At 39.5% G+C, this 16,762-nt stretch overlaps 1 protein-coding gene across 1 annotated transcript; it reads right to left on the bottom strand.

Moving 5' to 3' along the window:
• Positions 1 to 243, bottom strand: LOC311177917 (uncharacterized protein; the record flags this gene model as incomplete). The annotated part of the gene is made up of 1 exon (XM_084244166.1): positions 1 to 243. One exon carries the CDS (start codon positions 241 to 243, stop codon positions 1 to 3), a length of 243 nt encoding a protein of 80 aa, XP_084100292.1.
• Between the last annotated feature and the right edge of the window lie 16,519 nt (positions 244 to 16,762).

Raw genomic sequence — 16,762 nt, 5'->3', positions numbered from 1 at the left:
TTACTTGCTCTTAGGTGGGCACTCCTGCTGGCAAGGTGGAGGTGGTTGCACAGGAGGGCATTTCTGCTGGCACAGCTGAGGTGGGCAGGGTTCAGGGCACTTGGGAGGTGGGCAGGGTTCAGGGCACTTCGGAGGTGGGCAGGGTTCAGGGCACTTGGGAGGGGGGCAAGGCTCAGGGCACTTAGGTGGGCACACAGGAGGTGGCTGGCAGGGCTGCTTGCACTGCTGCTGTTGATAAGACATCGTTCTGCAGTCTTAGGATCTGAAAGAAATTATATGACAATGTTCATAAAAATCAAACCAAAAACAAACCCTAGAAATATGACCATAAATTTGAGGCTATCAGAGGGGAAAGTGGAGATTAAAGAGGAGTGGGTGGGCCTCCTTGGTGGCGCAGCAGTTGAGCACTGGGTTGCGAAGCTGCCCGCAGCCTCTGCAGCGCTGGTTCAATCACTGGCCACTGGGTGAGGGTCCCACATGGCGCACAGACCTCTCCTGCTGCCTGCTGCTCCCCTCAGCAGTGTACTCCGTCACTCTGCCTGTTCTGTTCCCAGCTCTGGCTCTGGTGAATTCTCTCACCCTCCCGCACTTCTGACTGTACCCAGTGCTTGTATAAATAGATAAATAAATCTTTAAAAATAAAATAAAATAAAGAGTAATGGGTGCCCGCTGGACTATGTTGGGGTGCTATGGGTGCCTTGGTGGTGGATGTGGTGACATACATATGAAGAGGTGCAATCCTATGTCTCTGAATCATACACAATTTTGTAAACCAATTTTCACTCAATAAAAATATAAATAAATAAAATTTTGAAAAGGACTCCTAGAGAGTCCTTTGCTCTTTGCTCTTTGCTCATAAATTTTTTTTCCAAAGAAAATATCTGTTTGACAGAACCAAACAATGATATTTGTATAAAAATAACACTTTCAGGCAGTGACAAAATCTGAAATCCGGAACAACCTCACAAGCAATTCTTATTATTATCTCTCAGGAGGTACTCATAGGCTGATTTAGGTATAGAGCACAGGGCCAAGTTCTAATACCCTCTAAGATATTAGTCTTTGAAATCACAGAGGAAGCTGCCCAAAAGATATAGATAAGAAAAAAAATATTTTGTCCTTTCTTCTTCTTATCAGAGTTTCCCTATTCTTTTTCATGGGGGATGCCCAAGCTAGCTACCCAAAACCAAATGAAAACACTTTAACATTGTGCCCAGATTCTAAGTTTCATCAAGTAAGAAGCATCAACCCAAATTCCTAACTCTGGATCCACCAGACTTGCTGTCTCCAGATTAAAGTCAACACTTGAGAGCACCAAAAATAGATAACTCAAGAATTCAGACTCACCACTTCTCCAAAGTAGAGCAGGACTCAAGGACCAGAGGGCTGCTAGTCCTGCAGCAGACGGCTCCTTTATAAGGCTTGCTGCCCCACCCAGGGGGAGGGTTGCTGCCTAAAATTGGCCTGATTCAATCATTTCCCAACTCAAATGCAAATCCATCCATAACTGGCCAGACAGGGAATCTGAAAGCAGGAAATGCCCTGTTCCAGGATCTGCTCACTGACATTGCTCTTGACTCACAGAGGCCTTGCTTTAGCTCTCAGCTACAGTGACTTGTGGCAGAGGGAGAATTTAGGGGGCTCTCCGGTGTTCAAAGAATTGGGGGAGACAAAGCTAGCTGCTCTGTTCTACTTTTGTTGGCTGCCATTTTGTTGTACGTGTGAGCTTGAAAAGAGTCTGCTTACCTAGCAGCTGCTACCTATTAATGCCTTTCTCTTTATCCCAACTCTTTCTTATAATTTACTTCTGCCAGAGTCCAGCTCCTACCAGAGACAGCGTCGGTGAAGGTGAAGGATGAGGGAATGAGGGAATGAGATAGGGAAGGAATGAGGAGACACAGACACTCGATCAGGGTACAAGTATCTCCTGCTGAGGGTCTCAGTGGGTCTTTGTTTATACATCAGACATTTTTTGTTTGATCATTACATCATGCAATCATGTGATTTTACTTTTACATTGCTTCAGAATTTATTTTTGATCATCAACCAGTGCACAGCCCTCTCTTAATTTTCCCAGTCTATGATTAACTTGGTTACTTGGTTACATTAACTTGGTTACATTATTTCCCTAGGTGATGTATGTTATTCAGAAAATAGAAACAGGTGCTATACAAAGTGTGATTTATGTGGTCAAGCTAAAAGATTAAGCAGGCATTGTTAAGATAGAGGGCAGCTTCCTATTTTCTATATAGAACCAAATGGTCCCGGTACCATGGGAACAGTGTGTGGTGTGTTTTCTCGAACCATTTTGCCTCCCGGGATGCCTCGGGGCCCCTTGGGCCACATGGAATCTAGAAGTCTACTAGAGACAAAGAGTCATCCACTGGGATTCAGATGTCCTTGTAGCTCAGTAACCTACACCTTCAACAGAAAGCGACATTTTTGCTCATAGGTACTCAATATGACATACTACCTACTCCTATATAATTTCTCCTGATTCACCTCTTTTTGAAGAGAAAAAGAGGTCACTACTTCAATTTTTGAAGAAAACTTAGGCATGTTCAAGTTTTCTGGCTTCCTACCCCTTTGAAATCACAGAAAACCCAATCCAATAAGCAATACCTTTCAAACAACTAATTTTATGTACATTATATTTATTAATTAAATGCATATTGTTTGACATAGAATCTACTAGAAAATTCAAGACAGTTTGGAATCTAGTAATTCAGTCATAAAAGTTAATTGCTCTTCATGTATAGCTTCTTAATCAATGGTAGATATTTTATTATAGTTTTACTTACTTTTAGAATTTTCCCACAGTAGAATACATGTCAAATAAAACTGTTTCTACTTCTACTTTCTTCATCCAATTTGTCTGTGTGCTAGGAGGTAGGTGGGATGGTTAATTTACCTGTCGATTTGACAGAATGCCCAAAATAAAGCAGAGATACTTGATCCAGCATCACTCTTGAGTGTTTCTGTGATGGTGTCTTTGCATGAGATTAATCCTTAAATCAGGAGACTAAGTAACTCAGATTGCCCTATCTAATGTGGATATTATATATGATGTATAATTATGACAAATATAATGGATACTAAGAGAAAAAACTAAAGTTTAGAAAACAGTGTCCTAATATGTTCTCAAATCCTAACAAAGTTTTCATTTCTGCCTTTCAGAGATCTTGCTCTCAAAAATTCTTCTATAGTCCCTCCATCAGTCCTGGACTTTTTTCTTTACTATACCCTTGGGCACTAAAGCTTTTCTTTGGGCACAATGGCAAATGAAGGAGCCCAATCCGGCTTACAACACAAGCATCATGTTTCTGAAGATGGAATCTAGATGTCCTATCTAGATTAATGGAATCTAGATGTCCCATCTCAACTGCCCCCAATATCCCTGACACTACTTGTATGTGTTTGAAATTCCTTTTTCAAGAAATAAATCCCTTTTATTCCATAAGTAAATCCCAAGTGAGTGGAACATGTGCACATTTGGAAGAGCAAAAATGTGACCCACATAATCAAAATAAACAGGAAAATATTTGAGTGTAAAAAATTCACTAAATCAAAAATAAATATAACATTAAAATATAAATACCCTCATAAATAGAAGATGCCATAAAACATTTAGATTCACCATCACATTTAAATTAAATGTGATTAAAAATAAGTTTAGAGAAAGGAGAGAGGATCTGTTCAGAAGTCTGAAATCTAGGGGAAAATATGAACTTAAGATGATCACATGTATTTTTCTCCCACTCTCTTTGCAGCAGTATTTAAGTCTTTAAAAGACTATAATTTTTAAAACATATTTGCAACTTTATTCTCTCTTCTCCTTTAACTCCCAAATCCCCTCTACTTGCCATATTTTCCTCTCACTCCCAGTATAGACTCCGATCCAATTTGGTACAAATCAGTCACTCAAGACATGTTTCCATGTATGTAATGATCAATCTTTTCATATCTTTCTAAACTCTTCCTGCCAACCATGGAGCTGACTAAATGTTGAGTGACTGAACATTTTAAGTGATACTGAGACAGTCCCCTTGACTTGGACAAACAATCAGGAAGCTTTCCAGGAGAAATGGTTCTATAATTGGAGAAGAGCAGAAGGAGGAAGAAGTAGTGACTCTGAAACAGTCACCAGCTGAGCTTTGGAAAGCAAAGTAACAATGAAATCAACCCAATTCATAGCCTCGGTTAAGCAAGTTGGTTCCAAGAGTTGTCATTGCTCCTGTCATTAAGGAAGGGCTTTTGGCCAAGATCACCATTTACCATGACCATAGAATGACAGAGCCATCACGTCAGCACCCCGAGGCCAATCGTCCAGTGTTCCCTAACCTTTGTACCCTTTCAGCCACACTTCCAGCCAGCGAATATTGGTATTCAGTACTTGACTTAAAGGATGCTTTTTTCTGCATTCTCCTACACACAAATCCCAGAGATTGCCTGCCTTTGAATGGCAAGATCCTAAATTGTCCATAAAATACAGTATTGCTGGACTGCATTCCCTCAGGGGTTGGAAGATTCTCTAAAACTGCCTGGTGAAGCCCTGGCCCAACACTTGCAGTACCTGGTCCTGCCCATGGCTGTGTTACATGTGGATGACCTTTAGGTGACCAGTACCTCCCAACAGGAATCCGACCTTAATACCGGCAAGGTTCTGAATCACTTGGCAGAAAAAGGATATTGAGGTTTCTAGGAACAAAACTCAGATTACCTAAAATATCTAAGCTTTAAAATTGAACAAGGAAAAGGAGCCTGCCCACAGATGGAAAGGCAGCCATCCACAATGCCCTCATCTGAACTCACAAATAGCTGTAGAATCCTTGGGAATGGCAGGGCTCTATAAATTTGGATTCCCAACTTCAACCTAATAGCTAAACCTCTACATCAGGCCAAGACAGGGGTTCCCTCCTCAGGGATAAGAACTGTGATGATACCTTCCAACAACTAAAGCATGCCCTGATAGTTCTGCCACTCTGGGATTGCCCAACCTGGCCAAATCATCTGAGCTTTACATCCGTGATAGACAGGGAGTGCCCTTGGAGTCCTTATCCAGTTTCTGGTTACTGTGCCCCAGCCAGTGACCTACTTCTCCAAATAGCTCAACTGGACAGCCAAGAGCTGGCCTCTCTGACTTGGGCAATAACAACCACAATCCTTATGGAAGCAGAAAAACTTTCTTATAATTAACCTACTGCTATCTGGATACCCTGCTAGGCTACCTCCCTAATAGGAACTAAGGGAGCAGACTGGCTGACTCCAAACGCCTGTCTGGGTACAAGGCCCTGCTTATGGACAATCTAGCTTTAAGTCTGCTACTTGGGTAGATTTGCATTGTTATCAGTTCTAGTTCCTTTTTATGTTTTTTTTTATTATTATTATTCAAGTCACATTACACAAGTTCTAGTTCTTGGTGGGTACAAAAAACTTCAGAATATTACTTTCTAAAATAATTAATACGGGTCAGCCTGATGTGGACCAACTAGTGCAAGGGTGAAATCCTTCTTTACCCTTGTTTTGAGATTTGCTATGTTTCTGTACAAGATTCCACATTAAATCCATCACAGGTCATTACAGTAACAGATATAAATTTAATTGAATTGGAAGGGAAAGAGAATAATCATGAAATGAGGTTAAAAACCTTCCCTGTTTTTATATTGTTCTTTCTTGTCCCTTTCTTGCTAGCATTAATAACAACAATAATAATATTTACTGTTATTTAAGCATCAAAAACTAACTGTGCTAAGAATTAATTCACATTATCACATTAATAAGATAAGATTATGATGTAGGAATTATATTTTTCACTATCGTGCTGGGGAAATTGAAATTAAGGAGGAAGAAACTTGCCCAGGAGTCACATGAATATAAGTAGTAGAAGTTGGATTTAAAACAATGAAGAAATATTCTTTGGTATACCCATTATATCAGGTCCAAATGAAACAAGATTCATGAAAAATTTTTTGTAAGAACCTAAAACTTGGATCAAAGGATCAAATGGAGAAAGGGATAATGATTCACACACATGCTCACCCGTACAATTACCATTCCCTCCCACCACTCTAACAACAAGAATACTGATCAGCTACAGTAACCAAAAGCATATTTTAATGGGAACAAAAGAGAAAGAATCTTAATTTGCATTTGACCAAGAAACAAGCCCTTAATCATGATGCTGAAAGGAAGGTACATTGCTCACAGGAAGAAAATTCCCGCCTACATTATAGACAGAAGGCACAGACTAGAATTTGACCTTGCTCCTCTCCGCCTAGGAAATTTGGAATCAAGGGTGATTCTTGATCAGACAGAAGTGGAATAACTACTTCAGAAAAGTCATTTGTCAGTCCAGGAAGAATAGGTATGAAGATTAACATGGATGGAAAAAAAAAAAAAAAAAGACATAGACTCAGAACCCACAAATTGTGATGAAACATTTTTTCCTGTTTCATGCTCCTGAAAGTTTCAGGGGACTGAGTGTGATCTTGGATGGGCCTATTTTCTGGCAGAATGAAGGTGGCTGCCCAGCAGAGTCTTTCTGCTGGCTCTGCACAGGTGGGCAACTACAAAGGTGGGCATTTGGAAATAGACATGGTTCAGGACTCTTGAGGGGAACACAAGAGGTGGCACATGTCTCAGGGAAAGGGTGTGGAAGCCAGTCATAAAGGTGTGAAGAAATCAAGCAAATCTTTGAAAATTATAAGGATAATTACACCGCGAGTTTCATGAGCTCCCACTTCCCTGCCTACAGCAGCGTCCTTCTAGACTCATCTTATTGTTTAAGCTATTTCCTCTTCCTTTGTAACTGATGCAATAGAGTTTTCTTTGAGAAAACTTGCTGTGGCGCATACGTGAAAGGAGGTTCCACTGCCCCAAAGCAGTTGTCCCAAGAGAAGACAGTGTCATCTTCCTGTTTCACCTTGAGTACAGAAATCCTACCAACTTGCTTTTTAAATCATGTTCTCTACATACTCTTTAAATGCTCATGGAAAAGGGGAGATTCCTTTGTCTCTCGCTTATTTTTATTTCCCATTAATTCATCTTCTCCTGTGAACTTTAATACAATTCTCTAAAGATGAATTTATATTTAATTCAAATTATATTTAATGCAATAAAATTCTCTAAAGACAAAAAATATCACTATCAGCCACTTCCATTGACTCAACAACATTAAACAGATCAACACATTTAGGTTGAATCAAACACTTTGAAACACAAAAAGCAAGCTGTGACCCCTCCCTGTACTTCACCAGAAATCTCCCAGAGATACCATAATAGAAACCTAAACAGCCCCAGCCTGGACAGCTCCAAATAGTGCACAACCCAAGTGTGATTCACCTGAAACTCCTGAAGAAGAAAGGACTTAACAGCTCCTTGGTTGCTGGAAACATCAACCTCAAGATCCTCTTCCTGGGGCACATGCTTAGTCAGAATCATGCCTCAACTGGGGTCCTACTTGGCACTTTCAGAACCTTGTCCCAGTTTAAGAACTGGGGAGTTCTCCAACTAGCAGGCAGTAGCATAGATGACTGAATGAAGTTAACATCCCTTCTATATCCACTAAGATCACCTGCATCATAAGCTTGTTCACTCTTTTTGAATCTTGGTCTATATGGCTGGATACCTGGCTCTACCCTGGATATCTCTCCAAGTCTCACCTGCAGCCCCTCCCTCCTCAATCCATTTCCCTTTAGTCTCAATGCTCATTTTAATGATCATGAATGAGTTTATGTGACATTGAAAATATCCTCCTAAACTTTTTTTTCTTTTTTTACAATTAATGTCATGAATAGCCTCCCACATTACTACCAGGGCCACAGTCACATTCTGCAAATAGAGCACAGATGTGCTCCCAGTTTGGCATTGTAGTTTTTATGAAGCCTGCATCACTCTGGCTCTTTGGGGCCCACCAGGACTCCAAGACATTCTGGACTTCAGGTCTCCAGGATCCACCCTTGGTCTGGTACCATAAGCAAGTTCTCCCTTAGCATTATACAAATTCTTCCTACAGAATTACTTCCAAATGAATTTGTTCCACTTCAACTTTTGAAAGGCAAATATTGGTTTGCCCGCAGCCTCTGCAGCACCGGTTCGATCCCCGGCTGCTCCCCGGCCACCAGAGGAGGGTCCCACATGGAGTGTATACCTCTTCTGCCTCCCGCTGTTCCCCCTCAGCAGTGTGCTTCGGTCCTTCTACTTGCTTGCTCCCCGCTCTGGCTCTGGTGAATTCTCTCACACTCCCGCGCTTCTGAGTGTACCCAGTGCTTGCATAAATAAATAAAAATAAATCTTTAAAAAAAAAAACAAAACTTAATGCCACTTGTTTCTTAATCTGCCTTTTTACTTACACACCAGTGTGGCTGAGGGACAAGAGCTCTGGGGACACTGAGCTCCCTTGACCCAACTCAAATCCTACATGCCTCTGAGATTTTTTTCCGAAATGTCAGATGTCCCTCTAGTCCTGCCATCTCATATCTCTTCCTAGAAAGCTCGTGTCTTCCCAGGACTGTGAACAGAGTGGTACCCCAACTTCTCAACTTGCACCATCTTTATTTTCCTCCAGAATGATTACTTATGCTTTTTTTGTAATTTTAATAACTTTTCTGTTCATACATACTATAAAGAAATGTTTAATATTCCCTTAATCACTACTTAGAGAAGTGTAACTATGTGCTTTATTATTTTTCTTTTTTAATTTATCTGTATATATTTTACATCATTTTTCATTTTTTTTAAGATTTATTTATTTATGCATACCAGAACTGGGGTATAGGCCAGAGGTGGGGGGGGGGTGAGAAGATTCACCAGAGACAGAGTGGGGAACAGAACAGGCAGACTGACTGAAATACACTGCTGAGGGGAGCAGCGGGTGAGTCAGGAGAGGTCTGCTGCACCATGTGGGTAACTCCCTGGCTAGGGATCGAACTCATGCCACAGTGGCTGTGGATAGCCTCATAGGTTGTGTCTTAACTCCTTGCACCACCAAGGAGGCCCCTCATTTTTCATTTTTTTACAATGTTTGCTTTCTTTTCTCAGGTGTAGTCCCCATAGAATTTCCACCACCAGTTCACCCGTGCGCCATCACCACAGTCCCCTGTGCTTTTCCCATCTTCATTTTGATCCCTTTCCTTCCCTTACCCTGTAGAATGTCTCTGATGCATAGTTGTCTGTTTATTTTTGTTTTGTTTTGTTATGTTTTTATTGTTACTATTTTTGCCCTAATGCCTTATTTGGTTCCTTTATATTCCTCCTATAAGTGAAACCATCCAATATTTTTCTTTTTCCTTATGACTTATTTCACTGAGCATAATCCCTTCTGGTTCCATCCATTTTGCTGCAAATGGCATCAGTTTTTTTTTCTTTTTTGATTGCTAAATAGTATTCCATTGTGTATATAGACCACATCTTCTTGATCCAGTGATCTATTTTTGGGCATTGGGTTGTTTTCAAGTCTTACCTACTATAAATAAGGCTGCAATAAACATAGGGGTACAGTTATTCTTTTGAATTAGTGTTTTTGGGTCCTTTTGATATATCCCTGTAGTGGAATTGCTGGTCATATGGCAGCTCCATTTTTAGTAATCTGAGGGCCTTCGCACAGCTTTCCATAGTGGTTGGACCAGTTTGCTTTCCCACCAGCAGCGTAGGAGAGTTCCTTTTTCAACACATCCTCTCCAACATTTGTTGTTGCTAGTTTTTTTAATATGTGCCATCTTTACTGGTGTAAGGTGATATCTCATTGTGATTTTGATTTGCATTTCCCTCATTATGAGAGATGTTGAACTATATACTTTATAATAAGCAGAATCTGCCTTCCAACAGTTACAGGCTACTGGAGGGGCCAGGCAGATAACACCAGTGCTCCTAACGGTAACCAGAAGCCCTCCCACCTGCCCACCCAACATACTGGTTTACCTGCCCTCAATCTCAAATAGCTCCTGCTGCCCCTCCTCCTCTGGTCTCAGTCTACAGACTTAATCAAAGAAGAATAGTAAGGGCCAACCTGTCTCTTTTCTCATGTCCAATCAAAATGTACATCCCCAGCTTTTTATTTCCACTCCACACTGTAAAGTTTGCCTCATGAGTCAGGATCCAAGAAGTGAATGAATATTCTATGGGAAAAGGGAAGCTTCTAGGAAGACAATGATCCATTTATAAACACTAATTCCTATTGCAGCATTTCCCAATGGTTACAGTGAGACTTGTAACAGGAGATGATCTCACACTGTAAACAATATTATCTATTTTAATCAACATTTGAAAAATTCATAAGTTGAGTTTCAAATTTGTCATGTCATATAATACAGTCTAGAATGACTATAAGTTTTTAGACAATTGATGAGAAGGTAATTTCAATGAAAACTAGTAAGTATGTAACGATGCTAACAACATGCAAAGATAAGAAAAGGGGTGTGAAATTCATTGATGTTTGGGAAACACCACCCTGAAAATATCCTCACATCTCTCCCAGAACATCCTGATGATGCCTATGTACTCAGAAATTTAGCTGCCACAGAAAGTCCACTGCAGTTTCCTACGTTATCCTAATCCGAACTCACCACTTTTGCTGGCCCTCTCTGTGTCTCCTGGTCTCTGAGGCTGTTGCATTTTTGCTGTGTGTGGTGGAAGCTCCCTACTTTGTTTGTGAAAGTGCAGAGAAGGGACCTGCTACCACTGAATCTCAAGCCAGATCTGCATACTCTGCATCCTAAACTCCAAAATAAGACAAGGTCCAACATGCATAAAATCTAAGTACAAGAAAGTATTTTTAAGTTCACACAAAGACACATGTATGACTGACTGTGGATCTAAAAAAAAGAGAAGGTTGAGCAGAGCATAAGAAGGCTGGTGCCTACCAGACAGACGGATGTGTTTTCTCTTTTCAAACTCAGGCGCCAGCTCTTCAAAGCAAATGTTTGACAGGGTCGACTTACTTAGTATTGTTCTTCCCTTTGTAACTCCCACCAACCACCACCAAGTAAGCTCTGGGAGAACAGAGCTGAGACCTGGTTAGTCTCTTACTAAGATAGCCACAAAATCTAGAATAGCATCTGAAAATAATAGACACTGAATAAAGATTTACTGAATTGATTCATGAATGATATAATCTATTTTTCTCTCTTCACACTCAGGGATGAGCCAAACTGAACCTACTTGATTTAGTGAAATCATCAAAAAATCTTTCCTAGAATGCAGTTTTCCAAAAGGAAGAGAAATAGGTGCAGGGCACAGCAAAGGACAAACGTCCTCCTGTGCTATCACAGAGAGCTGTGAGCAGGGCACCCGACTGAATCATCCAGGCACCCACTCAGGGTCAAATATCTGGCATGGTCCTTACCTGGAAACAGGAGTTGTGTGTGAAGGCAGTATGTGTGAGGTCATGAACTGCCATGAAAAAAGCTGCCTCTCGCTACACTTCAAGATCAGGTATCTGCAGAGCATGTCATCACCAGCGAGTCAGTGGTTATTGGGACACAGACACTTGACACGCAAGGGCACTTTACCTAACATAAAGCGACGCCTTGTATCCTAATAACACACCCTAAACCTAATGTCTTAAAGGAAGTCTTGACTCCACAATCCAGAATCTGAATCATTTGCCTAAATCTGAATCACAGTTTCTGAGGGACTCCAGTTTCTTAGGACACACCTCCCAAAAGGTAACAAGGAAGACATTGATGTTTCTTCAGGTGTAGTGCTCTGGGCCCCTCAAGACAGAAGTCTTGTTTAGTCACTGAGGATCTATATGAACTTCTCCTCAGACACAGAGTTGGTCATGGAGCAGCTGCCGTCAAATGAAGAGCCCATTCATGGCTACTTCCACCCCTGGCCAGTGTCAACCCTGCCACCCAGAGAACTCCTTTTCACCAGCACCTCCTCCTCAGCTAACAGAGGTTTCCTCGTGCCCAGCTGGTCTAGAAGGGAAGGCCTGCATTTGATTCATGAATGGTTAGCCCAGTCGGTGGGGGAAAGCCTAAGTAAAGGTCTCTTTCATAACCAGGCCCACTCCCGGCTGGGCCTGCAACACAGAGGTAGGAGGATCTATTCCTAGTGGGGAGGGGGAAACAGAATAAGCAAATCTGGATTAGAAAAACGTAACTAAATCCTCACAGTATGTTCATTGTAATGATATGTGAGGTATACAGTTGATGTATAATTAAATCATATGACAACTATAAAAAAGAAATCTGGGGGGGTCTTCCTGGTGGCACAAGGGATTAAGATGCAGCACAATGAAGCTGCCGGCAGCCACTGCAGCACGAGTTCTATCCCAGGCCGGCCAGGGAGGTGACCCACATGGTGCAGCAGACCTCTCCTGTCTCACCAGCTGCTCCCCTCAGCAGTGTATTTCAGTCAGTCTGCCTGTTCTGTTCCCCACTCTGTCTCTGGTGAATCCTCTCACCCCCAACACCTCTAGCCTGTACCCCTGTTTGATCTGTACTCCACAGATCAAAATTATTAAAACTACTTACATCTTTGCGTATTTGTTTCCCTCTTTACCTACAAATAGTAATAAATTGCAATTGAATGTCCTGTTAAAGCAGTGAATTAGTATATTTTTCTTGCTATTATATCAATTTTGGTTTAATATAATTTAACAATTTTTAGGTACAAAAGTATTTAAAATTTTTATGTATACTTGCTTAAACCTTTGTTAATTTGTGGTATTCTCATCTACTTTTTAATGCTGCTTTTATTCATGAAACCTGTTATATCATATATTTACTTAGTTCCTCAAGCTTGTTCTTCCTCAGTATACAATATTCTATTTTCCTGCTAATAACTTTTCAATAAAATTAAGATTTTATATATATAACCAGCACCAGATATATATACATATACACATCTTCTAAATAGAATTTTGCTAAATTTTCAATTGTTAATCATCTCTTATTATATGAATTTAGATTTACCAAGATTATATTTGACATTCTCAGTAACATCGTTTTTTAGCTGATCTACTTTTTTTCTTATGTTATCTTATTCTCCTCCTCATTTTTTTCTTATAAATGGATAATGTCTATGTGTGTGTCCTTATATAACATTGTTCTTTCTCCAAGTCTAGAATCTATGCACTCTATTCATATTCTTTTGATAACTATCCTTTAAAATGTTACGCTAATGTATAACTTAAATTCTAAAATAAACAACATATAATCTTTGTTTACAACATAAGAACTTCAGAACACTTTTAGTATATATCACATCATTGCTCTGGGACATGGACCTTCCAGATGAGGTCCCAGTGCTTTAGGATATGCTATATGTAGTAGGGAGCAGAGACACACACAGAGGAGGCTTCCAGACATAAACTTACAGAGAGAACCCCAGATTTTTATTTCTTGTCTGCTGTATTTTTGTTCCTGAGGTTGTAGTTTTCCAACCTTTATCTTCTTGGTGAATTTTCTGAAATCTCATACTTCCATACATTTGAACCTTTCTGTGCATTAACTAGGATTTATTCTTGGAATGATAATAAATGGCATTAAAAAATGTTTAAATAATTAAACATTTGAATAATTGAAAAACCATGTGGCAAAACTAGGCATCAGCCACTCAAAACTTCTGTTGAAAAATAATACAGTAAACATGTCTTATGCAAATTCACAACAATTTAAACAAAAACAGACTTTAACAGTTCATATCTCTAGGACAAAACAGCAATCACCATTTCCCGCCTATACTGAAATGGAAATGGTAGTCAGTGAAATAAATCAAGGAGAAAATGAAAGTTAGAATTGGACTTGAATTTTTAAAAAGATCACCATTATATACAGAAGACATATCTATATAGAAGACCAAAAATGATTTATAGATGAATTTTCAAGTGTAGTGTAAGACTTATACTTGTGGCTAGCTCTGTGGTGGGCATAGGAAAGGCAATCACATTTGTGTGATCAAAAAAACAAATAGAAAATATAATATGTTAAGTGAAAACATGAATTATATATAATACTTGTTTATTTTATCGCCAGAGGTGCCATAATAAAATATCACAGACTGGGTAACTTAAATAACAGAAATTTGTTTTCTCACAGTTCTGGAAGCTAGAAGTCCAAGTCCAAGTCCACAGTTCTGGGAGGCTTGGGTTCTTCTGAAGTCTCTTCCCTCAGATTATAAATGGTCACCTTCTTTCCGAAGCCTCCCCCATCTCTCCTCTGCATGCATGCATCCTTGATGTCTCCTTTCGCATGTCTAACTTTCCTCCTTTTAGAAAGACAGTGGTCAGCTTGCATTAGGACCCCCATGCTTGCACCCTCATTTCAACTTAGTCCCCTCTATAAAGTCCTTGTCTCCTATACAGTCACATTCTGAGGTTAGATTTGAGGTCTCAACATATGAATTTGTGGGGGTGACAGCATTTGGGCCACAATAACCTATAGAAATAAAAGATGTATATCAGCCAGAGATGCCAGAACAAGTGCACACTCATATGCAAAAAACAATCTAGGCATTGACTTTTATACCTTTCATAAAACTTAACTGGAAATGAACTATAAACCTACATATTAAATGCAAAACTCTAAAACTTATAGGAGATAACATAGAAAATCTAGGTGTACTTGGACTTGGCACTGCATTGCTAGATACAGCATTAAAAGCATGATTCATGAAAGAAAAATGGAAAATTAGACCTCATTAAAATTAAAAACATTTGTTCCACAGAAGGCTATTAAGAGAATGAGACAAGTTACAGATGAAGAGAAAATATTTTCATTTTTCTTACAAAGGACTTGTATCTAAAATAAACAAAGACCCCATAAAAGTCTACAACAATAAAATAGCCCTAAGGTGGAGGATTATGGTTGCTCTGGTAGTGGGTGTGGTGTGGTGACATACACCTAAAGAAGTATGATCCTGTACCCCTAAATTATATAAGGTGTTGTAAACCATTGTTACCCTAATAAAAATTAATGCAATTTAAAAAATGAAAACAACCCAATTAAAAAGTGAGTAAAAGTCCTTCATCAACACTTCATTAGACTTCTCTACAAATGGTGACAAGTATATGAAATGCTAAATACTATGTGTCATTAGGGACTTCAAATTACAGCAAAAACTACAAATGATTATACATCTGTTAGAATGGCTGACGTGCAGACATTCACACAGGAAATGTTGGTGAGTCTGTGCAGCTACAAGAAGTCTTGTCCTTGCTGGAGGGAATGCAAGATGGTGCAGCCACTTCAGAAGACGTCTAACAAGTTTTCTAAAAAGCTAACATAGTCTAGCATACGTTCCAACAATTGCACTTCTAAGCATTTACCCAAATGAGTTAAAAACTTTCACATGCAGGAAACCTACCACAAATGTTTATAGCAGCTTTATTGATAACTGTCAAAAGTTGGAAGCACCCAACATGTTCTTTGAGCTATGAATGAATATGCAAACTGTGTTCTATCCAGACAGTGGAATAGTCTTCGGTGATTACAGATGTTCTATCCCCCTCACTGCTTCTAGAACTTGACTATGAAGGCTACCTCCACAACAGAGCTTAGTTCAAGGTGAAAGAACCTGGGAAATTTGGGTGCTGAGAGCAGGCGCGTGGCAAGAGGGCGTGCGTGCATACATGCATGCATGAAGAGGAATAGAAATGTGAGCGACTTCAGTTCCTTCGTTCACAATGGCTATTAATCATCCTTTCTTGAAGGCTACATTAACACTAATTATATTGTGGGAACTACCATTTATTGAAAGTTTGCTGTGTACCAGGCAATATGCTAGAATTATTATACACATCATCCCATTTAATATGGTGAATAAAAGAAAATTAGACTTGAGCCACAACAATATAGAGATTCACAGCATCAATTGGTGATTTCATCCACTGTCCAAAAACCCACTACTTGGAGTCATTCATACAGACTCACTTAACTATACGCTGCAGCATTCTCTCAAGGCTGTGGACCTCAGGAGGGCGAGTTTTGTGAGCTGAAAACATAGATTTGATACTTGAAGATGAATTGTTTAAATTTCCCTTCTAGGTGGGATAGTTGACAAACATATTATCAATTAGCTGTTAGTAGTAAACTTCCACATTTGCCCAATGAACTTTTAAACTTTATTTTCTATGCACTTTTTTAAATTTAAGGGATAGCTTAATTCATAAACTGTCAAGTTTATTGCAGCGACAACCAAAAAACACTACTAAATAACCAATTATATTTTTAGGCTATAATGTTGCAGACATAATATATTGGAATATTCTCCATAAGCAATGACATGTGATGGGCAGAACTTAGTTGATATAAAATTTGCACATAATATTCCCATTATACTTAAACAAAAGCCCAAACCCTCTCCCAGTTCAAAATTTCTCTGTGTGATCTGGCACCTGAAGGGTCAGTTGCAGCTTGGGGTTTCTGGGAGAGCACCAGTAGATATGCCTTCACCGAATAGATCCCTCTCTCAAATACCAAACTAACCTTACACATTAAGGAACTAGAAAAATGAAACTAAAAACCACTAGAAAGAAGGAAATCTAATCATGAATATTAGAGCAGAAATAAACAAAATATAATAAAAAAAGATAGTACAAAAGATCAGTGAAGCTAAGAGCTAATTCTTCAAAAAATAAGCAAAATTCTAGGTAAGCTTACTAAGAAGGAAAAAAACAGAAAATTCTAATTTAAAAAATCAGAATTTTAAGAAAAGTTACAGCAAACACCACAGAAAAGCAGATAAGAGACTATTATGGGGCTTCCCCGGTGGTGCAGCGGTTGAGCACTGGGTTGCGAAGCTGCCCGCGCAGCCTCTG

Source organism: Talpa europaea (assembly GCF_964194135.1).
Source record: "Talpa europaea genome assembly, chromosome: 9".
NCBI lineage: Eukaryota > Metazoa > Chordata > Mammalia > Eulipotyphla > Talpidae > Talpa > Talpa europaea.
The sequence above is the reverse complement of the archived record's forward strand: the minus strand, read 5'-3'. Positions and strand labels throughout refer to the sequence as shown.